At 48.6% G+C, this 26,813-nt stretch overlaps 1 protein-coding gene across 1 annotated transcript in view; it reads right to left on the bottom strand.

Moving 5' to 3' along the window:
- The window catches only part of Tusp (WD40 superfamily protein Tusp), a 218,973-nt gene extending 192,479 nt beyond the window's left edge, over positions 1-26,494 (bottom strand). Inside the window, exon 1 of the mRNA XM_089567733.1 lies at positions 25,560-26,494. Within this exon, the coding sequence (XP_089423859.1) occupies positions 25,560-25,820 (261 nt within the window). The 5' untranslated portion in view covers positions 25,821-26,494. The remainder of the gene's footprint in view (positions 1-25,559) is intronic.
- Between the last annotated feature and the right edge of the window lie 319 nt (positions 26,495-26,813).

The following is a 26,813-nucleotide window of genomic DNA, read 5'->3' as shown; positions in this document are numbered from 1 at the left end:
AAACGTGGAACGCCGCGTCTTGGAATTGACCCCGCGTCCTGGGACTCAGCTAGCCGAACACTATGGCCAGGGCTAATCATGATGATGATGGCAAATTTTAAAGCGCAAGGACATCTACGGCCAAAGAGCACCATGGCGCACTGTATTTTCGTTTACTCAAGGTGAGGTCGAAGACCTGTTTCCCAAACATTTCACCACGAATAAGCGGTACACCAGGCCAGGGGAAACTTGTACCCCTTTGTACCACCAGTGGGTATCCGCACTGTGGATTGAACCTCGCATCACGTGCATGTGAGGCGGATGCTCAAATCACTAGGCCGCCACTCAAACCACTAGGCCACCACTGCGGTTATCAGGGATAATCACAAGTCGCTACGTTACAAACGCGGCGATTAGGGTGCCTCGATGCCAGCACTGCTTTTCAGGGTGGGGACACCCACTCCTTTCGGCGCCATCTTGGTTCTTTCGAATGCGCTGGGTGTGTTGCGGCTGCAGGTTATCTATCGGTCAGAGAGAAGGGGACGGGCGTGTAAAGCCAATACCACCGTGATGTAAATGTAAATTTTCTTCTCTGCCGTCTGATTAGCAGTCTGCTTACATAAACAGTCGGTTTCCAAAGAGGGTGTGTGACACATGTCCCGTGTACCGTAACCTGAAGGTGGCAATATTTTCTTGCGAGGTTACCCCTTTTTTATGAACATTTTTCACGCGTATGCTTCCCACAAGCATCACTGGAATTATTATTACAATTATTATTACACTTGGATGGAATTTCGTGCTCGCAGCACTTTTAATAATAGTTTTGTTTCTTATTATAGATTTCTAATCATATTTATGTGACTAGAAGAAAAATTACACGTTGCATAAGTAGGCCGACAGCAGTTAAAGTGCCTATTGAAGAGGAAAAAAATTACTAAGAACATTCTTAAGCAATCAAACACAATTTATTTGCAATATTAAGTAGTCAATTCAGTTTATAAGCTCTCAGGAAGGTTATCTGGTTAAAATGTGCTTTCCTTACTGTAGGTTCGTACCTGCTACATTCTTGCTAGCGTAACACTCGGCTGGCTTTTCAGGAGTGTTAAGCCATCGCAGATAGATGCGAAGCCGTACGGAGACAAAGCGCTCAAGAAGTTTTCCAATCACATCTTTGTGGAGGCAACATGGGTTTTCTGGCAAGGTTACATGCTTTCCAATAATTTTCTTCACTGCTTTCAAAGGCGTTCTCAGACGGGTCAGATCTTGAGCTTCAGCAAAGGACTTGAAAGCACTCTCACACTGAAAGACAAAGTCCAGCACTTGTCTGTTTCCATGAATTAAATTTTTGCCACCTTGGACATATTGTTTTAGTTGAGTAAACAATTACTAAGAACATTTTTCATCAATCAAACACAATTTAATTGCAATATTAAGTAGTCATTTCACTTTATAAGCTCTCAGGAAGGTTGCCGCAAGTAAAACGCGATAGTAGCACAGCGCGCTGGTAGCCCAGCGCGCTGTGGCTCGCTAAGAGGAACTAGGAGAACAAAAGTGGCTGATGAGGCAGGCTCCTCGAGAGCGGCTACATCTATGAGGCGTCGTACAATGGCCTACGGCTTTCCTGTAATGCTTGCGTCTACTATCGACGGCGAAAGATGCTATGAATTCTTCTATTTTGCAGCCCGAGAGACAACGGCGTGAACATTGCGTCACACGACTGCGAGTTCTTGACGCGCAGAAATATTCTCCCGCCAAATGTGAACTCACGTGACCCGCGTGACTATAACGGATGGAGCGACGCTCTGCGCCAGTGCTAAAATGTCCCAGAAGCAGATTTCGCTGTAATAAATTGTCCAGCCCGTGCTCGCGGCCGACAGTAGAAACAGATGAGATCAGCAAAAAATGTGAGGATCTTAAGCTGAATTTAGAGACCTTAATTTACGGCCTTTTGAAGTGCACCGCGATAGAAGAAAGGAGAAAGGAAGGGGAAAAGTACTCCAGATAACGGTTCGCGTCGTGTCGACACCTGCGCTAACCCGGGTCGCCAGCCGTAAATCAAGCCGCCGAAATGGACGGAATCTATACATTACCGGAGGCTGCCGCCTCACGACGAGAGGGCATCGCTCGTCGTCGCCTACTCGATATCGATCCCGAATTCGACAGCTTCTCAGTGCGAACTCTGTGAAAAGTCAGGGTTTGAAACAGCTTCTGCTCGGGGCAAGAGAACAGCGATAAAAGTGGGATAAAGGACTTCTCGAAGAGCGAATTAGAGCGAGCAAAGGGTACCACACAAAAATGCTAATGGGTTTCTGTTGAATGTCAGTAGAAGCACACTGCGAGTCTATTGATTATCAACGGAAGTTTTTGAGAGGTCCACGTGAACGGTACAAACTATCGGTAATCGCAGTAGGTTTGACTGGCACCTTGTAAAGGCGGGATTCGAAGTTTCTGCCAGCCTCGGCGTTAAGAAAATCTTTTCTTTATATATAAAAAAGTAATTCAGCACCCGTCCTGTCAAGTCTGACTGTGTACTTGTTTAAAAAATGAGTAGAGCTGCATTACTTTTCTAGCAAAAAAAATGCGTCACCGGCTAGCCCCGCTACGAATTTTGCCAAGCAGGAAGCAGTATTTTGACAGCGCTTCCATGCGGGATTGATTCCATCGCAGGCGAGCCGAATAAGACTGCATTCGTTTGTCGGCTACAGACTATAGAGTCCATGCTCTTTGATTCTGGCCAACGTAAAAAAAAAAAAAAACGGTGTATCACGCTCACAAGTTTGGCAGACGCTGCGTGAGAATCAAAACGCAATTTTTCAACTTGCAGCATATGGACGGGATTATGAGAGCAGCTGCTTTGCGTATTAATCGTTACCTCAAGGCAGAAAGCGAGCAGAAATTAAAGAGAGGAAGGGAGGTGAAATATCCGTGATGCACCAACTTGAAGTCCGCGCAGGAATGTGCATCCATTCGACCGTTGTCTCTTTGCCTGTCCTGCCTCCTGCGTTAAATGCGCCATCTTTCGGCTCTGTTCTGTGCGGTTTCATTTTGCCGTGCAGAGTGGTAGTGGATTTTTAGGCGAGCTGAAAGGCCGGATTTATACGGGCACTTCCGGGTTAATTTCGCCATCCCGTAGCTCTTTTTACATGCATTCAAACCTCGGCGCCTTTTTCGTGTTGCACTTCCACCGAAATGCTTCCGCCGCAGCCGAGATCAAATCAGTATACTCGCGCGACCCCCAGACATCACAGCCAATGAGCTACCACGACATGTCTTGTATTTGTAGTCTCAATGGCAGACGATAAGTAATGACGATGATATTGGTGTTAACCAAACCACGGGATGGCTCGTTTTTGTATATCTCAAAGGCAGACAACAAGTAATGTCGATGGCATTGGTTCGGATGATGATGACCATGGTGGCATTAGTGTTAATGAATATGCAGGGGACTTTTTTCGTTCCATAGGTCGTACACTTTAGGCGAGCTCTGAACGTGCAGCCAAAAACATTTCGCCTCTCAACGCGGCCGTCGCGACCAGGCGTCCGACACGCGAACAGCCCCCCCCCCCCCCCCCCCTCCCTCCTTTACGACTATTACTCAGCTCCTTTGTTTTCTGACTGTCGCCGACGCCGCAGTTTCCTTCCAAACAAAGCCCATTTAGAAGCCGCAGTTATAATCCTAACCTTTCACCCGCAGAGTCCACAAAGACTGTGTCAGCCTGAAAAGGCCTAGATAGCCTTCAGAGCCGATTACGGGAGAGCTTATACGCTGCACATCGCATGACGTCGGACAATAAAGCAGCATAGCCCGCGTTTCACGGCCAGGAACCGCCCATATCCAGGCCGCGTCGATTAAAAAAATGCTTTTTATTTTATTCAAGCACGGCATACGCAGCGTGTATGCAATTAACGCTTTTTTTCGTCTCTCTCTCTTTCCAGAAATTAGCGGCTTCTACTTTCATGCCTTCGGGGGAGTCAGCATTTCACGGGTTAACTTCCTGGCGTGGACGCGGTCGCACGGCGGAGGCACAAAACGCTGACAGGCTTTCGTTTGCGTGGCGTGTTCGCTAACGAAACCGCGAATCAGCCGCCTACGCAGGCGCGGCAACATCCCGACGAACTCCTGTCGGCGGGGACGCCGCGCGCGGGCAATCTTATTAACAGCCACCGACTCAGTAAATTACTCCGGGGCTAATTGAAGCGAAACAAAAGGTAAACGTGGCGCGGTGCCGCCGAGACGACCGGTGTGAAACGACGGCAGACGATAAAGCAAAAGCGAAAATGTTGCCGCTGGTGCCACGCACAAAGTTGGGCTAACAGACGACGCTGCCAAGCAGGCTAATCTAATCTTGGCTCGTTATCGTCGGTGCCGAGACCACGTCGATGATCCGAAGGAAGCCTCCACTTTCTGGAAGCTGTCAGTTGTCGTTTCTTTACTTCGCGTCTTTTATCTTTCCCACACCGGAGTTGCCTTTATTTGCTTTCCTCACAACGTATTAAGCTAATTGATTAGCGACGCAGAAGTTTTCTTCTTTTCAAGCTGTTTATACGTTTCGTTCCGCTCTTTTTTACTGCCCTTGCGACGCGCTTCATCAGACCTCGGCAGCGCTCAAGGTCACGTGAAGCCTTACCAAGCCGCCATGCTTGCTTTTCTCTGTTTTTTTTTTCTCTTTTCAGTAAAAGTTGTGAACACCGTGCCGCATTATTATTCCGCCAGTGGAACAACGTGCGAAGACTGCGAAAGGAGGCACTTGTGTAAAGGAGAGAGTGGAGCGGTGGTGCGGAAAGCAAACGTAAGGCTGACCACAAAAAAAAAAAAAAAAAGTAAACGAGCGCTGACAGTGGCAGGCTTCAGGCAGACGGGGTTCTAAAGAACGCAACCTTTTTTAATGGTTAAACAAGGAGTCGGGTTGGGAAATGTTCTGCAGTTTTCTTTCCGCTTGTAACGACGCACCAACCCAGAGTTTTTTTTTTTTTTTAAGCAATATCTGAAGTATATCGTATATCGGCAAGTATATCGTATATATACTTGCCTGAAATAAGGGGTATGACAAACACTGCTTGCTAAGCTAATGCGATACACTTATAGAGCATGATAGCGCGACTAAGGTCAGAAGGCGTAGCCATGGGCACTCCAGCGCAACTGACATTCCCTAGAAATAGTAGTGGCACCTAAATATAAGCCTCACTTCCAACAAGAAACTACTGGAAGCTTACTAGCAAATCAATTATACATATAAGCATATAAACTAGCATATAAGCTTACTGGCATTATAAACTAGATATCCGAAAACACGAGTACATAGAGCCTGTACACCGACGAACCACCCCATCAAATCATAGCAAAAAAAAGATTATTGCTGTCACACTCAAACATTCGCTAACTCTTATTTTCCGAAAACGGTCCGGGAGTGGAACCGGCTTCCGGCCAGCATTGTAGAATGCCCTTCTACTGAAGCATTTATGAATGCTGTCAAGTTGTAGCTGACGATTACGGAGTGTTCTCTTGCGATTGCTTTTATGTTTCTGCACGCAGTACTTCCGACAATATTACTGATGTCGAGGCAAATGCAGTATCCCCCAAAATGATACCTGTACATTTGTCGATATATTAACGTATTAAATGTTTAACATCAACTGAGCCCAGCGCAAACGCCATTTTCATCTTGGTGATTATGATGATGACGATTTTATTATATTAGCGCAAAGGAAACTGGGTCAAAATGTGCGATTACTAAGCCGTTTGGTCGAAACTATCTGTGGTGAAAAGCCAAATTTACCGAGCATTTTATCTCAGAAGCCGAGCACCACTGGAACTAGAGGAGCACAGGGCGAGCACCAGGGGAAAACTTGTACACCACTTCTTGTATAAGTGATACATAGTGTTTCTTACTGAATATGCTACGTCCGCAAAAACACAGGTACACCGCATTCCATTATGTGCTGGGATTGCGATAGCAATCGACGCTCTTGATGCGTTTGCCGGAAATTTCTGGTGGGGCTTCTGAGGCCCAGGTTACTTTTCTCGAGCTCTTCCAGTACACCACATGCCAAGGTTAGGTTCTCGGGTGGAGGCTTCACACAGAGATGAGCCTGGACTGATGACGTCACTACCCGTTTGATGCCTCCGGCCAGTGGGCACTGTCCGGTATGGTGCTGTCACTGCAGGGCTGTTGACGTCATGTCCCTTCAGCTAGAGAGATTTATCCGCTCTGTTGACGTATTGATGACGTCACTACCCGTCAGCCAATCAGGATTTTCCTCGAAGGCGCCGGACGGCGCCGGGTTTTCGCTCTAGCAAGGGCTGTGCGCTGTTGCATAACAAACCTACCGCTCTCACTCCCTCACCCCAGGAGGAAGCGAACACGATTTTTTTTTCTATGTTTAGGTGAGTAGGCAGGTTCTGGCATCTTCAGCGCAAAGCCGAGTACGCTTTCTCTTGTTGAGAAGAATTCGTATCCGCTAACGACCGTTCGCGCCTCACCTTTGAAGCTGGCGCATTTATCGCTTCAGTGCCTTCGTTGGAACATGACATGAGAGAGAAGTCTGCGAATGTGCAAACTGCATTCAATTCCCTGAGAGAGCTAACCAACACAAATTGAACTCAGATCTCTGCGAGATGTGGCTCGACCGGTTTCCTCCTGCAACCGGGTAAATGTCAGGTCCCGCACACACTATACGGCTGCAATCCCGTCCACAGAGGGCTTCGTACCTCGCGTCGTTTGCGACACAAGATGCGGGCCACTAGCGACGCCCTGCAAGTGTTTCGTGCGCCTCTAATCCGAGCGGCCCGTCCGGTGAAGCCCAACGAGTCGATCGAGACGGGCGACGAGTATCGCTTCAGTGGCTTCTCCTCTAAGCCCGCTGACAGGCGCGCGTTGCATTACCAGGAAACTGGGTTCCTAGTATCGGACGCCCACGGTCTAACCCTCTCGTGGGGAAGGAGGCGGTATTCGCCATTGTCCAGTAAATACCCCTCACGTAGGGAGGCTAAGAAATATTGTCTCCGGGCAGCGGAGTGTCCACGGTTGGTGAGATACCAGAGCAATGTCTCCAATCGCAGGGAAACTGTAGTGGGAGACTCCGGATAGGTACTGCACCCCCAGGGGTTCTTCGACGCTCAAATAACTGTCAGAACACGGGTGCCTTTGTGTCTTGCGCCAACCCAATTGTACCAACCGCAACCAGAAACACAAATTGTGTTCAGTAGTAGAGAAAAAGAAAAGAGAACAAACACTTTTTAGAGCGCAGCTCTTTGGCGTCCGTTCCTGGGTTTCGCGTCGTCGTCGGCCTCGTAACCAGCTCCGCCCCCCTTTCATCCCCCCAGCGCTAGCAGCGACCGACTGATACCGCTGGATGCCGCTGACGCCGCTAGAGAGTCAAGATAACGTGACTGCATAGAACACCGTCGCCGCCGTGCAGAAAGAGGAGGAAAGGGTCCCCCCCCCCCCCCCCCCCTGTTCTTGTGTGGCGGATAGGGTGCTCTTCAGTTGCCGACGCGCCGGTTATTTCACGTAGGCCCCGGCACGTCGACGAATACGTGACCACCTTCCCACGGCTAGACCTGGTTCTTAGCGCTGCGGAAGCGAGGGTATCATATTGTTTGTGTCGGCATCGGCGGCGTTGTCCCTGAAACCAAGTCCGCAGCTGGGGTTGACTCACTATCGGCGTCAGCGGCATCAGTCAGTCGCTGCTATCTCTTACCTCCTCCCTTTATCGTGTTGTCCGCTTGCTGCGCGCGCTTCTGCCCCCATCGTTTGCCGCTGGGTGTACACGCCGCCCCCCTCCCCCCTCTTCCTGCGAAAAATAAAAAAAAAATTCTGTGATAGCGCATACATGTGTTGCTCGATTTCTTTGCCTCAATCTATCGAAAAGGTGAAACAGCTTATTTGCTGCGCTCAAATTTCGCATTAGGAAGTAACGTAATCGTCGGTAATTTTTTTATAAACCTTGACTATACAGCACTTGTACGACCGCTTCCTCATCGAACTGGCCTCGGGTTTTGTTTTGTTGTTTTTTATCCAACAGTTTGATTTGGTTTATGGGGTTTAATGTCCCAAGGCCTCGGGTTTGTTTTGCTGTTTTTTTTTATCCAACGCGTGTGCCACTAGGCATAGGTCTAGAAACGGGAAGGATATATGCAGTACAGAAATGGGAAATATGTGCTGATTCCCCGGACTTAACCTTGCAATCAATTCAGAGTCATATTCTTTGGCGTTTCTCTCCAAACCCTGGTCAATCACCTCTCCAGGGCATGGCGCATGTTTGAAGAAGCAAACAAAAACAGGAGGGGCCCCGGGTGGTCATTACGGTCTCAACACTGGAATGCCTCATCCCAACTGGCAGTTCCAGTTCATTTGGTTTGGTTTGGTTGGTTTATGGGGTTTAACGTCCCAAAGCGACTAAGGCTATGAGAGACGCCGTAGTGAAGGGCTCCGGAAATTTCGACCACCTGAGGATCTTTAACGTGCACTGACATCGCACAGTACACGGGCCTCTAGAATTTCTCCTCCAAAGAAATTCTAGCCGCCGCGGCCGGATTTCCGTTTTAGTGGTTATGGCGCTCGGCTACTGACCAGAAAGACGCGGGTTCGATCCCGGCCGCGGCGGTCGAATTTCGATGGAGGCGGCGAAATTCTAGAGGCCCCTGTACTGTGCGATGTCAGTGCGCGTTAAAGGGAAACTACATAGGTTTTAGAAATCAATGAGCTTAAGAGGGTCGAATGTGTGAAACTTGCAGGTAACGCATGCGAAGTCTTTTTGGGCTAGAACTTGAAATAGTGAAGTAATCGTCGATCAAAATCCGGACGCCCTTCAAGCTTCTCCGCAGCGCACAACGCCAAGTGGGGGGGGGGGGGGTGGGGCGCATGATGACGTCATCGAAGGTATCGGTACATTTCCGACGCACAAACGCCTGGTTTGAAGGAAAAAAAACAACGCCACTGAAGGCGAACCCTGCCGAGAGTTGTTTGGCAGCGTCTAACGAGTCAGGGCGTGGTGTGGCTGACGACAGCGGTAATTTGAAATCATACCTTCCGTGACGTCACGCTAAGTTTTTCTGGAGCATTGAGGAGAAGCGCAAAATTCAATTGTCGATTACGTCACTATTTTAAATGCTAGTGGCAAAAACACTTGGCATGCTTTGCCTACAGCCTATATAGATTTGAATCTTTGACTATTGCGAAATTCTCAAAAAAGTGCTGCAGTTGCCCTGAACCCCAGGTGGTCGAAGTTTCCGGAGCCCTCCACTACGGCGTCCTTCATAGCCTGAGCCGCTTTGGGACGTTAAACCCGCATAAATCATAAACCTTAAACAATCATTTCCGTTTTGCGGCAGCCCTGGTGTGGCTCTGCTGAGTGAAGCAGCTGAACAGAGCCGTAGCGGATAGGTACCTTCGTGTTGTGCAATGTGCTGTTTTGCTCTCACAGCGAAAGCAGTTATCGGCTCAAACATGCTCAGATGATAGCGCCGGTTGGATTCTTCCCATACAACGCTGCCATAACCACCGTCTCAGAGTAGCGATGCAGGCGCCTGGGAGAAGAGGTCGTGCTCGCATATTCTCCGTGTTCCAGGAAGTGAGAGAAAGCCCAGTATGAGTAAAATGAGCGCCAAATGCAGATTCTAGGAGCGGAAAGCGTGTCCCGGGAAGCATGGTACGCCGTTAGAAGGGTTAGCAAATTATGAATTCGGCTGCGTTTGATATTAGAGGACGCAGATTGGTTCGTGCTCACATCGGGGCCGATGACATCACACTCCGGAGTACACTGACTGCTTAGCGTTTTCTCTCTCATGAGCGATGGGAACTATGACAATAGCAGACCGTACTGCTGCACAAACTCCTCCTACAGCTACAGCTGTAGCCGTAGCTAAATTTCGCGTTATGTCACCGTAGCCAATCATGGAATAATTTTTTCAGCTAAATGAAACGAAAGCCTGGCGTTAACAGTACTATATATGACCTCACTCCCCATCCACTATGGCGGACGGCATCGCACTCCGTAGTATACTGACTGCTTAGCGTTCTCTCTCTCATGAGCGATGGGAACGCTGACAATAGCAGATGATGCTACTACACAAACTCCTTATCGCGTTATGTCACCGTAGCCATCCATGGAATAATGTTTTTCAGCTAAATGGAACGAAGGCCTGCTGCGCTCGTTCCTCGTCCTATTCCTCTCTTTGTCTCGTCATGAGTCACACGTTCGCAGTACTGTATATGACCTCACTCCCTATCCACTACAAAATATAGTAGCAGCACTGCTGCTTCAACTTCGCGCTCATTTTCTCTTTATTTTATTTTATTTTACCCTGCCACGCTACAATCAGCCTTTCCTTGCCACTTCTCCGTTGTCCCTCTTTCACACTTGAGGAGGGAGAGGAGGAAAACTTTATTTTTTTAAAAAAAAAGAACAGAAGGTCATCAAGGGTGGGCTCCTAGTTGTCCAAGAGCCCGCAGGCCTGGAGCACTCGGGTGATTCACAGGCACCATGAACGGCGATCGAAGGAAGGCGTCTGGACGTGTCGACGCCGACGAGCGAGCACGCAGCATCCGCTGTTCCTCTCTTTCTCCTTTACTTCTTCCCCTCTTCAAAATGAAGAGCACCCGAGGGAAAGTAAGTCCACTGATTGCTCGCGTCCTGGCAGCAGCTCGGAACAATGGAAGGCTAATTTGCGTGCAATACAGGCCCACGCTTCGTTACGCCTGAGCAATAGTCTTTGATTCGTGTGTTCTCGTGGAGGTTTTAGGTGGCGCTTCTTTTTTACTATTTTATTTGATGTGCAGCTGACCTACACGCGCACGCATTGTACATCGTGTGAAAAACGTTGTTTCCTAGCGACGAGATTCGCCTGTAAAGTTAGGCGAAGTCGTCCTGAACAGCGTTCACCCGTTCTGCTACTCTTCACCGAAGAAACTTACGAGAAAGAAAATAGCGGCGTCAGTAGTTTACGGCTGGAGAAAGTGTACAGAACTAAGGAGGTGAAAATTTAAGGCCAGAACCTAGAGCCCGGATGCTACAACGTGCCAAGGTTGACGCCAAATTCTGCCAGGAAAGTGCATCCGCGTTCAAATGTTTGTGGACCGTAACACTGTCAAAGCAATTCACTTTATTTGCATTCAGAGCCGATTACTTCAGACTGACTGGTACACTGTGTTATCCACACACCCAGGATAATGCTGCCCGTATATTTTCCAGGGTGTGTGCGAAGGTGGTGATGAAACTACTTTTTTTTTCGCTACTGTTGCAATCTGTAAGCTTCTGATTGCATCTGTACTCAGCAGTGGGAACTAGGTTCCTAATCTGCCGTCCAAACAGCAATGACAAAGGTTGACATAGCAACGTTCATCATCATCACCATCATCAGCCTGATTACGCCCACTGCAGGGCAAATGTCTCTCCCATGTCTCTCCAATTAACCCTGTCATTTGCCAGATGCAGCCGCCGTATCCCCACAAACATCGTAATCTCATCCGCCCACCTAACTTTCTGTCACCCCAACTGCGCTTTCCTTCTCCTGGGATTCACTCCGTTACCCTTAAGGACCAGCGGTTATCTCACCTTCGCATTACATGCCCTGCCCGAGCTCATTTCTTCCTCTTGTACCGCCGCGGTGGCTCAGCGGTTATGGTGCTCGGCTGCTGACCCGAAAGACGCGGGTTCGATCCCGGCCGCGGTGGTTGAATTTCTTTGGAGCAGAAATTCTAGAGGCCCGTGTACTGTGCGATGTCATCATCATCATCATCAGCCTGACTACACCCACTGCAGGGCAAAGGCCTCTCCCATGTCTCTCCAATTAACCCTGTCCTTTGTCAGTTGCCGCCACTGTATCCCCGCAAACTTCTTAATCTCATCCGCCCACCTAACTTTCTGCCGTCCCCTGCTACGTTTGCTTTCTCTTGGAATCCACTCCGTTACCCTTAAGGACCAGCGGTTGTCTTGCCTTCGCATTACATGCCCTGCCCAAGCCCATTTCTTCCTCTTGATTTCCGGAGCCCTCCACTACGGCGTCTCTCATACCCTTAGTCGCTTTGGGACGGTAAACCCGATAAACCATAAACCATAAACCAACCATTTCTTCCTTTTGATTCAGCGCCACTCCTGTGCAGTTTTCATGCACCAGCATTACTGGCAGCGGTGAGCCATTTCAGCGATCTGTGTGGTCCTTTTTCGTCGTACAATTCTGTGGAACCTTGTCACGGACACTTGTGGTTCAGCAGGTTCATAATGTATTACCTCTGACGCAAAGCTGAGCTACTCCACTCAGAACGGAGCGACGAAAAACACCGCTCTCATTGCCAAAGGCGAGATGAAGTAACCGTGTAGAAAAACAAAAGAGAAATTCTGCACGAGAGCAGAAAATTGTTTACGTTGCGAGATGTTGCGGGTCCAACATTTTCGACGAAGGCTGCCCCCAGGTACCGGCGACGCGGAATTCCCCCACTTCTATCTTTCTCCGGTTTCACAAAACGCTTCGCTCTCTGAAATGAGAAACAGCCTAAGAGGTAGAGAACGCAGAGGCGTATCTGACAAAGATTGAGGCTTAGCATTCAAACTGTTCGCTTGGCGAAGACCGTTTGCGCTATACTTTAGCTAACTTTAAAGCGGCAGTCTGGACAACTCCATCCAATTTTTGATCCTGTGCAAAGGTCAACACCATGGCTCTTTTGGCCCGTCTTTACGGGCAACAAAAGACGCTTTTTTTTTCTTTTGCTAAGAAATTTGAGATACATAATTTTTTTTTCCTCCGTTCGGTTCGATCTTGCGACGTCAAAAAAAAAAAAAAAAGGAGTCGGTGATCACCGTTCGGAAGCGAATGGCGTCTAGCGTAGCCTCAGGGATTCGCACAAAAAGTTCTCTTGTAGAACAGTTTTCTTCACAATACGGGCGGAGGTGGCGACACCTGCATCTATTTTTTTTTTCTTTTAAAGCTTATAAAAGCTCTGCTTTCACAGTGAAAGTAGCGTCATTTTCATCAGAACATGGAAGTCTACCGATACGGGTCAATTTAAATTCGTCCTGAGAGTTAATTCGTCTTGAGAGTTAATGTAATAAATATTTTATTCTTTTCTTGCAGGCAACGCTACTGTTTCATTTCGAAACATATGTCAACCATTTTCATGTTCGGCGTCTTGCAGCGACATCTGGGAAGAGGAGGTGAGGAGGGCGACTGCTCTCGCCACCTCCCTGGAGATGATAACGAGGCACACAACAGCGCAAATACATCGGAACAACTGGAGAAGAAACAAAAAATGAAAAATGCCGACACATTTTGTCTGTCCTTCCCTACGAACACTCATGGTGATACTACCGCGCGCAAAGGTAGACGACGGATTGATAGACATACACAAAGAGACAGAGAAGAAGCAACGGACAAACCGAGTTGAAGCCCACCAGGAAAAACAAAAACACGACAAAACCACAAAAGTGAAGTCCTGTATACTGAGATATGAAGCGAAACTCCGCGCTGTCCGCGGAGCCGGAGGCGTCGGCGGCTGCTACGAGCTCAGCGGAGCGGTTGTGTTTGGAAGTGCTCTCGCAAGCACGGTAGGCCTTCTGTGTGTTAGGCGTGCGTGGGGGCCTCTAGCGGGCACCGGCTGGTTTTGTGAGGGGGCGAGCCCATTCAGCCGGTCGAGTCGCGGGCTCGCAAGCGCGTGCCAAACCAATCTTCTCCGGCCTGGGTCCAGCGGCGGCCGGTTTGTCTGGAGAGGCAGGGCGATGGAAGGGGCTCACGCCTTGTGCAAACACTCGCGCACACCTCTGGCCGAGATGGACCCGCAGATACAAGGGTACGCCGCTGCTGGCACTTGTATATATGCTTTTTTATTTCTCTTTCTTCTTCCTGTGCGCGTATCTACGTGGATCCTCTGTAGCCTATTTCCTATTTCGGCCTCTGTACCTCCTTTTTATATCTGTTTAGGCATCTCCTTTAATCTGTCTTCGCTGTCATTTATTTATTTGATTTATTTCGGCCATGGCACGTCGAGAAACCGTCTCCTTCTCCTAAACTCGTTTTCTTACTGACTTAGCGGTCGTGGGATATTCTTTTCAAAAGGACAGTTTGATGATGATGATGATTGTGAATGTTTATAGAACGAAGGCTTCTGTGGCCAAAGAGCGCCAGCGCACAAGGATTTTCAAGGTGGGGTCAAAAACCCATTTCTCAAGCATTTCACCCTAAAGAAGCCGATCACCAGGCCAGGAGAACGCCTTTGTATATATATCCTCGGTGGGTACCCAGCAGCATTGGGGATCGAATACCGCACCAAACCACCAGGTCACCGCTGCGGTCCCCATGGACAGTTTACGTACACAGGAAAAATTCTGAAGAAACGACAGTCAGTGAGAAGACGGCATGAATTTCTCTTCACCCACGTCATTGCCTGCTTTAAACACTTCATTTTTTTGTTGCTTAATTCTATTTCCTCTGATTTTGCCTTTTCTTCTATTCGTGTCAGTAGATTTTCTTTATTTCCTTGCTCACGCCATTTTTCTTACTCATTATTGTCTCATGACGACCAGAGAAGCTCTGCAAAGCGATATGATCATTAACCGAACTTTTCGCGGCTGCTTCGCCGAAAAACAGCACTCTGATCGCTGCTGCTAGCTAACCGCTTATTCTTGCTCGCACGCTGCTGCAACGACATCGGCAAGCCATTTTTGGAGCGCTTTCGAAACCGCTATCTGCAATCATGGGTCTTTCGCTGCCGCCATATTGGTGGTTAGAAACATGATATACGCCTATAGCGCCCTAACGCAAACGCACTATTATTAGTCTGGAGATTGCAATCGCCCGCGCGTTATAAAGTCTCGATTTAACCAGTTTCACGCACGAATCACGGCCGCTTTTTTTTTTCGGCGTGACCAACACACGCACGCCGTGACGGCACACACCGTGCCACGCCACGGTGCAGAGAAAATTTGCGCCGAGAACGATTCGGTGTATAATGCAGAGCTCAAGTGACCCTGCCTCCCCGTGTCCCCAACGCCCTTTTTTTGCCCATTCTCCCTCGCTCTGTACGTTCCAAATGAGGAAGTGATGACCCCATGGCGTGCTGCTTCATGGCTGTGGTAACACTGCCCAGTCTCTTCAGAGGCGGACACGGACGAATCACATTTTCTCGGATCGTGTACAAAGATCTATAGGAGCTGAGCGGCAGGTTTGATTAACGGTCGTCCACACAGTATCTTTTGTTTCTTTTCTCCTTGGTTACTACTTTAGTAATATTTTCGAAGCCTGCGCTGGAAAGCGCTGCGGTTCCGACACATTACGGCGCACATTCTTTTTTTTTGTTGTTGTTGTTTCACTTTTTTCGGCGTCTCTATACACCGTGCTTTGAGCAATAATCACTCGACGACAGCACCTGCCTTGTTATCTTGTGAAGAGCGGTGCACCGTTAAGTTGGTTTATTGATTTATCGGGGTTTAATGTCCCGAAGCAACTCAGGCTGTGAGAGACGCCGTAGTGAAGGGCTCCGGAAATATCGACCACCTGGGGTTCTTTAACGCGCACTGACATCGCACAGCACACGGGCCTCTGTAATTTCGCCTTCATCGAAATTCGGCCGCCGCGGCCGGGATCGAACCCTCGTCTTTCGGGTCAGCAGCCGAGCGCCGTAACCACTGAGCCACCGCGGCGGGGCGGTGCACCGTTAAGAACATTTCGATTTCAGGAATGTGAAGGAAAGGTGTATTAACATGATGTTGAAAGTATTTCGCAACGACACATTACACCTGATGTTGAAATATTGTAACGGCACACAGACAACAATATTAATAATAATCTTAATAATAAATAATAAAAGAAACTTAGAAATCACGAAGCCCATCGCTGTTCCCTTTTAAGTTCGCCATCATGGCAGACCAACTCGCCCAGCAGTTCGTGTTGTTAACCATTAGACCTGCCAAGAATAAAACTGATAAAGGGATAAAAATGAGCTAAAGGAATAAAGCTGAAGATATTGGGTGTGCCCAAGCTGCACTTAGAGCTTTCTTATTAGAAATTAGGAGCGCTGGTATTCCCAAGCCGCCCAGTTTCTGTTAGGCAGCACTTGAGCTGTTTTAGAACACCGCTGATACTGAGTTTACTTTTGCTCGAACCTGTACAGCCACAGAGCTTTTACAAACCGATTCCCACCGCGATGTTGCATCCATAATTTTTGCTATTTTGCATTCCATACCTATTTTCGTTTCGAATAAGTAGGAGTGAATGCCAGAACGGTAAGGTGTTATGGGCTTTTGAATATAGACTTCGCAAGTTTTCTCGAGCTGTTTTGACTGCTTATCAACGTTGTCTCTGGTAAAGGGGCTGTAAAAGGCGGCTGATGCCTCTTTGGCGTAAGGAAATTCCAAACCTTGAACTTCGCGCTCATTCGCGTGTCGGGTTTCGGTACAAGACGCTCTCTTAGGGACGCGAAACAGCAATTAGTTTCTTCATCCACAAGACGTCTGCTCCCAGCAGTAGCTACGCGACGAGCAACCATGTGCACACCGAAAAATAATTATTCAGATAATATAGCACTATATGCGCAAGCAGATGACTCGCATGACCAGGAAAGACAAAATACATGACTATGAGCATTGTCTAACTTGTAAACGTTGTGTTCAAATACGCAAGAATTGTTACAACCGTCAACATTGAGTCTGTCATATGTTTCACTTTTTGCTTGTCCTGAGGCCTCGCCAGCGCCTACATTATGACGCCTATATTCTGCAGAATGCTCACCATAACTGACTCAGCGGTTATTCTTTCTTTAAATTTTGCTTATGCGCTTCCTTAAAGGCTGGTCCTGTGATGAAACAGTGTGTAGCACAAAATGTGCAGGTGAAGCTACGAAGCAAGCGTGCTACGCAGAGAGGGACGTCATGTCGAGATAGGGTGAAACGCAGAAAGATGCCGCACGGAGCTTGCTTGCGAGTTAAGCCCTATACTGTCGAAAATAATGCGAATCTCTGCACTACGACCGATGTCTCCCGCACAGAGCAGCACAGAATATTCAATCGTTAGTCCAAACAGTGATAACTGTGGTTCATTTAAAACTCTGGAACACATTATTTTTAGACTACTGGTTTGGTTTGGTTTGGTTTACGGGGTTTAACGTCCCAAAGCGACTAAGGCTATGAGAGACGCCGTAGTGACGGGCTCCGGAAATTTCGACCACCTGGGGTTCTTTAACGTGCACTGACATCGCACAGTACACGGGCCTCTAGAATTTCTCCTCCAAAGAAATTCTAGCCACCGCGGCCGGGATCGAACCCGCGTCTTTTGGGTCAGCAGCCGAGCACCATAACCGCTGAGCCGGCGGCATTTTTTTTTAGACTACTACTACTACTACTTACCTGAAAACTCGCCAGAATATTTCCGGAAAATAAAACTAATTGAATTGAAATATGCATGGAATAACATGCTATCAGTTTAAAACGCAGGCGCTTACTGCATTGCCACTGACGATAAAATATATTTTTGTTCCTTCCCCTGTTCTTCTCAGCAACACTATGTGCGCTTGGATTTTTTTTTTTTTACCAACCTTGAAGACATTCCTCCTTGAACAAAAATTCACTCACTTTTTATGACCTCCCAAATCATTCTGGGTTAAGAAATTCCAGAAAAACAGTTTACTTCTCATCTTTGCATTCAGTGTTTTCTAGACTCTTGCCCTTTTCACCTCCTATCCCCGTCCCCTACACAGAGCAGCATGTCGGAAGATTACACAATCTGGCTGGGATGTTTGCTTTTTCATTAAAGAGCTCCATCTCTCTCTTTCTTTGTGCAAAATTACTCCACTAAAACTCTTTGTTTTTGTTTGTTTTTTTACACAACCACCATCATAGTGTTGTTTCCAAGGCGCTGCGTAGATTATGTACAAGGCGCGTGCTACTCGTCTTCCTGTGCATGCATCCTACTTGGTGTCTAAATTAACCCTAAAGCCAGTAAACTCCGGCATGCGCTCTTTATTGCAGTGACGTAGATACCGCTGACGCAGCGACCGTCTTCAACAGTAAACCTACACTGGAACATGTCACATGGACCTGCCCTAAGACAGACTTATAGAGCCACGAATAAACAACCCGAGTGTGATGCAGTGGGAGCACTTGCTGGCCAGCGAGGACGAGGAAGCGCAACGATTCCTTGTGCGCCGAGCCACGATGGCAGCAGTCAAGTGCGGCATCCTGGACCAAGGATCGACCACGGCGCCCAGTGACCCGTAAGGGTCAAGAACACCAATTTATTAACAATAAAGTTTTTTCCATCCATCCATCCAACAGTACGAAGCACTTCTTCGCGCCTGCAAGCGTAATTCTCGTCATCAGTGGATGGTCGCAGCGGAGGTACTTGCATCGCAACGAAGAATTCTTTTCTGAACACCCAAACTTTTCACCTCCGTTCGCAGTGATAGAGACAGCGATACTGCACTTTGCTCCCCGTCTCCCTGCGTGTCAACGCTCAAAGGTCCACCCGGACCACGTAGCCGAAGGTGGAACACGTGGCAATAGGTTGCACACGTGGCAGGATGTGACACACACACGAAAGCTCTCAACCCTTCGAACCGGAGCTTCCACATCCCTAAGCCCAACCTTATCTTTATTATCTCTGAGCAGCAGGTAAAAGCGGGAGCATTCGGCGGCGAAATTCTCCGATGCCGACGCAGTGCGCACTTTGGGAAGTCCCTCATAGACGTTGTTGCATGAAGGGAAGAAGAACCCGACGACAGCGCACAATTGCATTGTTTCACAAGTTGTACCATCATCCTATACTGCGCGGTTGCCTTTTCACACAGCCATTTTATGTATCCCATCGTAATGACCATCCTCATAAAGTCGGTTTCAATTCTTGTAACACCAAATATTGTTCTCAGTCATTCTTGCCACGTACCTCGCGCGACTGGAATCACCTTCCTGGCGATATTGCCGACATCAACAATTACGAGATGTCCTGCGAAGCTATAGCTAGTATTGTATGCTCAGGTGTTATTTAAATTTGTCTCTCTGCTGTATTTTTCTAATTTCATTGCGAAGCAATACTACTTTCGCTACCACCTCAGCCCGTGCCGTGCCGCGGCCGCATAGCCACGCTTGACCTTTCGCGTGACCTCGCTGCGTGACGTCATACCATCTGTGTAAAAACGGGGCCCCATCTCACGCCGTCGCCTTGCGCGGCGCATAGCCACGGCCTGACTCCCGCTCCTCTCACCAGGGGCGCTGCGCACTATGTGACGTCATACCATCTGTGTAAAAACGGGGCCCCATCTCATCTCGCTTCGGCGAGCGCGGCTTCGGCCGCTTATCTGATTTTTTCAGCAGCGTCCGCTCCGGCGGACGCAGTTGTTGCTGCGACGCGCGTCTTTTCTTGCCTTTTCTCTTTCCTCTGATCTCTTACCTCTCCTCTATCTGCACGTTGGCAGCGGTGGTGGCTTGGCTAGAGCCAGTAGCAGGCCCGTGCAATTTCCTTTTCATCCTTCTCTCAGTCACAACAACAACAACACACCGTCGCCTTGCGCGGCACATAGCCACGGCCGCGGCCTGACTGCGCTCTTCTCGTCAAGCCCATGAGATGCCGCCTCCAGCCTATACGCTTCGGCAGGTTGCAAAGAGAAAGCATCAGCGAGCTACGGAGACAGAAGAAGAACGAGAAGAACGGCTTTCCAAGCGACCAGCTCGCGCCGAGCTCAAGACGAGCTTCGCAATTACCAGGCTTAACCAAGCTAAGCCACAGCCAATTTTATTCTCGTGTTTTTGCCACTCCCCCTCAGTAATGCCTCTGGCCATGAGGGGTACGATAAATAAATAAAAAAATAGAATAAATAAATAAATACATAAATAAAAACCGCCACTAAAGTGAAACATCGTTTAGGCATTTCGTCCGTCACATATCGGGTATATATATCGTGACTCATGCAGGGACTCCTTCCTCGAGGACAAGGCGACGCACACAAAGCCAGCCTCAAGTGCGACACTCAGCTGTCGCGATCAGCAGCTGTCGCCGTGAGCTCCAATGAGACGCCGGGTATGCGCTGACAGACCTGTCAGCTACGTCAGCGTACGTCGCACAACTGTTGCATAATTGATGCCGGCAGCGGGCCTTCACGGCCACGGAGGATAGCCAGGGTAACAACGGTAGGGAGGTGCCGGGCGGGTGGAAGGGGGCGCTGACATGTTCCCTATCCTACTGGGGACGCAGACTGTCTCCGCGCGCATCTACACCAAAGACCGGGCTTCGCAGGCATGCCACTCAGAGCTGTCAGAACCGTTGTCACACCACCGCTGCTGCCAGGCTACGCGCTCTTCGTCATGGTCAAGAGGGGAAAGAAAAAGCAGGTGCAGATCCTTGCATAATGGAGCGTGCGGTCTAGACAAACCCCGGTTCGAAATGGCGCCGCCCGGTTCTGGTGCGGACACAAGCATCTATGCGTGTGTAACTGTGTAGATGTAAACATATTGAGAAATGAGACACAGGGCTACGAAATGGCGTTGGGTCACTAGGCGGACACAGCTACGGGTTCCAATACAGCTTAACACGAAAGTGTGCGTGGATTTCGATCATAAACAGAACAAATGGATAATATGCTAGGGCACGCGTAAAATGGGATGTGTCACACTTGTTCCTGCAAACCATGCAAGAATGCGTTTTCAAGCGCCGGTCAAACATTACGGACAGCTGCACCGCGCATTCCAGCCTTCCTAAGTGGATGTTAGTCTTGTACCTTCTGGCACATTTCTACGACCACAGCGTCGACGGAAGGCCACAGGAGGACTTTGTGGTCGAAACATACGTTAAAAACTTCAGTACCAATGACTTCTGCAAAAAGTTTTCAGTATGGTACGTTTGTTGGAGAAAACGATGACCGAGTAATTTCGTTTCATTTTAGCCTGTTAAAAATTCTACTCATCTGACTCCCCTTCACTCTTCGTTTTTTCTATGAAATGAATAGGAGGAAGCAGAAACAAAGTGGCACCTGGAGCTCTTTTGGCCGATGCCTTTCCGACGTGCTTAATTTAACGTAACTTGCTATGACCGAACGTACCACTGAATGTGATGCCAGCATGTTTAAACAAGCGTGGGGTGCTTCTCAGTGCCTCAAAGATGCTCCCAGGGATATCTTTACATTTTCTCCGTTAGCCACCCTCGCGAGTGAGAGCTTGGTCTACTGACGAGCTTGTGACTTCAGACGTCTCCGTTTCACCAGCACGTGTAAGGTTGCCAGAAGTGGTGAACGACTAATTCCACCGAGTGGCAGGACTGCATGACAGTAATGACAAAGACAAGCGAGTACACAAAATGCAGGGATGATCACACTTCCAAAGGTATGAAATTTTTCTCATAAAAGAAACCACTCTGCATCTTAACTCCTGTCAGGCGACATTTTTTTTCCTTGTACCCCAAGTTGGCTTATTTGCTACAGCGTTCCGCTCATGAACACTAGTCATGGCTAGGGATTTCCCTAGAGATCGAAATTACAGGGCTGTCGTTCACGTCTCTCGTAGAACTAGCCGCGTTTATGGCTCCAACACTCATGACAAAGACTGCGAGCAATAAGAAGGACTAAAGTCGTTCTCATGAACCAACAAAACTAAAGAACAACGAGTACATAAAATTTATCGAAAAACTACGCGGCAGTTCAGACTACTAGCAATATACCTTAGAGAAGAAATCTGCTGTTCCACACTACTCGCGTAAGGTAGACTCGCAAAACGCTGTAAAACATGTGTACCTGTGCATAAGGTATAACAGAAAAACACAATAATTAAACGCACATACCCGAAGCCGAATCCGTGCTCAACTCTGTACACACACGCGGAATGTGTATATCGAAGTTTTGATATCAGCCACGACGATTTACACAACGCTCACACCTATAGGCATAACGTTACGGCTGCTACGCACAACAATTGATTGAATATACAAGCACAGCCACTTTATACATCCCGACCATTCAGTCAGTAACTAAACTAGTAAAAGGAATATGAACTAAAGCGTGAGCATCTGGTTCCTTCCAACCCGAGCCAGCTATGGACGATGTGTCCCTTCGCGTACTTACCCTTCTTCCGGCGCCATTAAACAGAATTCTTCGTTGTGTGCAAAACAAAAATTCGTTGCGAATTAAGGGATACACACGGATACACACCTGCATGGTATAAAAAGATTCAAGGCTTATCAGTGTCTGGATGGCGCTACTGCTTTAAGTGTAGTACGGTCCTTTCTAGAGTACGGTATCGTGCCGTCGCAAGGAGCTTCAACAGAATCACATGTTTTCTTCGAAGCTATTATCTGCGCATGTAGTACATACATGGGTGGGCTCCCTCTGAAGCTCATGCATTACACCGCTAGCCGTTATAAATGACGTTGACCGGTTTCACAACGTTTGGCGTCCGCACAGGTACACCTGCGCGCAGGTGCAGAGCAGATGTAGAGCAGAGGCAGGTGTGCACCTGTCCACCTGAGTGGACGGATGGACGAAACTGAGTGGACACTAGAGACCGGACACGGGAAAGTCCAAATATAACCTTGTAAGCAATTTTCATGTATTAAAAGGAAAGATGTTAGCTTAATGCGTGCCCCTAAACAGTCATTACTCATTTCCAACGACGAAATGCAACGGGGGTGGAACAATTTCCATGCCTCGTGTTATTGATGGTATTGACTGCGGCCGTTGCTATGGACAGGGATCTGGATAGCGTACAGTTGCATGCAGCGAGAATAAATAGTTTTGGGATGGAACCGTGAGGGATCGCTGCTTTATTTTGTTTGTGATGTTTTGATCACATTTAAGTACGTAGCATCATCGACTGCCATTTAAGAGGCTTCTGGTCATTGTCAAGCTGTGCTTAACAGCTCTGATCCGTCGGTTCTCTCCAGGGTGTTTTATTTTTATTTGTCTGGAAAGTAAACAGAATCCAATGAACGCCACACTATAAAATCTAGCTGCGTTCTCATTTCAGAGTTGCTGGACCTGCTGAAGACACTGTTGAAATGATTTGACAATTCTTGGCAGTCTGAGATTCTGATATTACTTACAGATAGAACGTTACTTGATAGCTTAGCCAACAATACGTCGTTCGCCAATATTTTGAATAAATTTTAAGCAATTGAAACAAACCTGCTGCAAGAATTCGTTAAAGCTTTCTTCACTGCATAGCTTTACAGCAGTAGGAGAAGCGGCAGAAAAAAAAAAAAAGCAGCAGTCAAAACAAATCTGCTGCAAGCATTCGTTAAAGCTTTATTCACTGCATAGCTTAACAGCAATAGGAGAAGCGATAGAAAAAAAAAACAGTGGTAGTTCAAGGAATTGTGCATTTATTTTCCATTTTGTTATGTCCTATGCACTTCGCATTCGAATATTAGTCGCACAACTCCGCATTCAGAAATACTGTCCCATTCATATTTTTTTTATTTTTGTTTTTCGATAGCCAACGCTTCACACCACTTTCGCGCTCTCCGTGTTATTTCCATGTAAACCGCAGGGAAAATGCTTGCGTTCACTTTGTGCGTAAACACCTACTTCCAGTACTCACTGCTTCCAGCTGATGTGTATTGGCTAGTAGAAAGTGCGTCTCTGCTTGCAAGGTCGTTTCTATAAAGTGTTGGGAACTCGATATGGTTGAAGAGGCTGTGTTTCTCTCCTTCGATGAAGCTGCTCCGTGCGCTTGACACGCTGCTCTTTCTGGCTTGCATTTGGTTATAGAGTGTATTCAATGGTAAAGCAATAGGTGGCGTATCGGCACGAAAACCCTACGTCTCCCCCCGAAAACTAGCGCCGTTACGAAACTCGCGATTGGTCGAAACGATGTGACGTCAGCCCCCCCCCCCCCCCCCCCCCATCCTTTCTTATTGTCCCCTCACCTCTTTCATTTCATTTCTACACCCTGCCTGCTATCCTTTTATTTCCGCTGCCCCAGTTCAGGTGCTTCCCGTAGCAATGGCAGAGGCCGGTGCCAGCAAAAATCTTTTCCTTCCTCTTATTATTATTTTAAACAAAACCACTACTACTGCTACTACTAACCCGTAATAGTACTTACAATAGCACCAACTACAAAGAAATAGAACAGAATTCGAACAGAATTGGAGCAGAATCGCAATGCTCTCGCATTACTCCTACTTAAGTCTCTTAAGTGCTGCCGGTAATTTTTTTTTCCTTTTGTTCAACAGATATTATTTACATTATTAGCAAAACTTTCTGAATTCTATTTAGCGCCAGTCCATTGTCACGCTTTTTCTCTTTATCCAGCCTTTTCTTCCTTTTTGAGTTCTTTCCATCTGTCGTATTCATTCCTAATAAACCATTTTCGAATCTCAGCCCCGCTCCCATCAATTAAAAAAAAAGTATAAGTGGGGATACCCGGAAGAGTTGGCGAGAAAGACCGTGTTGCCCGGTAAACGACGACACATCATTGTTTCGTAATCATTGCCGGTTAAAAACTCGTCGTGCCTGCCTCGTTCATCCTTCTTTTATTTGTCCGAGTTTTCAGAACCGAGAGACCAAGCAAGAGAAAACGAAAAAACAAGGAATATATGCAATTAAGGTTTGCATGACTGAGGAAAGTGAGGTGGGAGTCATAGCTCCGAGAACAGAAGACTAAACGCTTTCGCGACGAGATACTCTATCCGTGTCGGTGTTTTTGAGGAAAGAGGCCGTACTTGAGTTGACTTTCAGCGCATGAAACGGGACAGACCCTGTCTATGAAGGCATTATCATCATCATCAGCCTGACTACGCCCTTTGCAGGGCAAAGGCCCCTCCCATGTCTCTCCAATTAACCCTGTCCTTTGCCAGTTGCGGCCACCGTATCCCCGCAAACTTCTTAATCTCTTTTACCCACCTAACTTTATGCCGCCCCATGCTACGCTTGCCTTCTCTTGGAATCTAATAATAATCTAAAAATTACTTAGAATATAACAAACATTATGATAACAGCAGAAAATCGTAAATTGACATATGGCGCGAACACATCCAAGAAACCATTATTATAAACAGCAATACTTCTCGTGAACACATTTATTTTTGTGTGGTCGTGCCAAAGAATTAAACGCGGAGCAAGATACGTACTGCATAGTGATTTGTTTTCGCATAACACGTACGTTCAATTTCTTTCCTCAACATCCTCATGTGCTCAACTCGCAAGCGTGGAGAAAAAAAAAGACGCTTTTGCTCTAGTGATTGAAAAGCTTGCAAACCACACAACGAGTGTTTCGTGCAAACCTTTCTTTCTTTCGGAATCCATGCACGTTAACCATGGACCAATAAGTAATCATAATCGGCCAGACCATGTGCCTTTCGCCGCAGTGTTCAAACTTTTAGCCCCAAAGAAAAGCGTGGGCTCTGGAAAGCACCACAAGAAAAAAAAAAAAGAAAACAGCCCCGCTAAATAAAAAAAAATGAATTAAAATATTTTGTAATACCAGGCTTGGGGACTGAAAAGCACAGAGTGTAAGCACAACGTCAGCCAATGCTGTAGGGTCGTCGTTTCCGAGCACGTGTAGAGGCGACGGGTCCGCGAAACCAAAGCGCGCGCGGGGATGCACGCACGTGATATGAGCGTCGCTGTGCCACGCGCTCGCGCCCCTCCCGTCGGGTCGCGCGCGGCGCTCACCTCGGACCGGTGACCGCGGAGGTTGTAGTTGGTTCGCTGCGGGTGCTCGGCCGTCTTGCGGCAGTGGCATGTGGTGAAGGTGACGCCCACGATGCCGCGCGCGTTGCCGGACGCCAGCCAGCCGTCCTGGTAGTAGTTGACGCGGTTCAGCCGCCAGCCGTCCTCCTCGGGCAGCTCGTCGGGCACCTTGCCCATCCACGTGAGGGACAGCACCGAGCAGTCGGTGCGCGACGACCAGCTCCGCTCGAAGTGGAGATGCATGGTCGCGCGAGACGCGTGCACTACCCTTTTCTTCTCCCTCAACAACCGCGGCCGGCCGCCGTCTTTCTTCTGCGAGCCGTATTGATCGCCGCCGCTCGCCGGCTCGCCGGCAGCACTAAGCTAGCCGCCCGCGACGACGAATGCGGCGAGGCTGGCCCGCGCCGCCACCACCGTCGCCGCCGAGTCGCGAGACACGCTGTTTCCCGAAACATCGGCGCGCCGGCCGACGCGTCGCAGACCCGGAAGCGCCACGCACACACGCTGCCCCCCGGCCGACCGATGCACGGAACCACCACCCCACGTCCACGTCGTCGACACGCACGATCAGCGGCGAAGTCAGCTTGGCCTAGAGGCACGGCGACGAACACGGCGCGCGCGGAGTCGTGGGGAAAGGCTCTGCGTCGGGAGGCGCTGGACGGCGGCGGTAGCTTGGCCGAGTGGGCCGGACGTCATGCTGTCGGGGAGCGCAGGGCGGGGCCGGATCGAGAAGCAGCGGGCTGCCCGTGGTCGTTGCGGTGGTCATTCAGAGCGTGGGGAGTGCCGCAGCGAGAGCTCGCCACCGGGCTGCGCCCCGAACCACCGCGACATCATCTCGCGACTGAGGAGCTGGGCCGCTGGGCTCTTCTCGGATCAGGAGAGGAGTGAGGTGCTGTGGGTGAGGGTCCCCTGCTGCTGCCAGCGCAAGCGCGCGAGCGCGCGTCCGAATCCGAAAATCGAAAGTGCGTGGGTGTCGCCCTCCAACGAGTACGAAAGTAAGCTGCCAACAAGCCATCTGCAAGCGACGAAACCACTGCAGAACACCACGGAGCGACAAAGCTACATTTACAGCGCTTCATGCCTAACCAAACAAAAAAAAAAATGTTACGCGAGCTAGACAGTTGTTTAATCACGTGCCATCGCTCTCACTGGGTTCGTGACTGAAACCTGAAACCCAATATAAGTTGATTTTCGCAGAACCATCAAGTAACTGCAGTGTAGCGTAATGCGTGCTCT

Source organism: Amblyomma mixtum, chromosome 2 (assembly GCF_055824585.1).
Source record: "Amblyomma mixtum isolate Tamu chromosome 2, ASM5582458v1, whole genome shotgun sequence".
NCBI classification, from domain to species: Eukaryota; Metazoa; Arthropoda; class Arachnida; order Ixodida; family Ixodidae; genus Amblyomma; species Amblyomma mixtum.
This window is presented reverse-complemented; position numbering and strand designations above follow the sequence as displayed.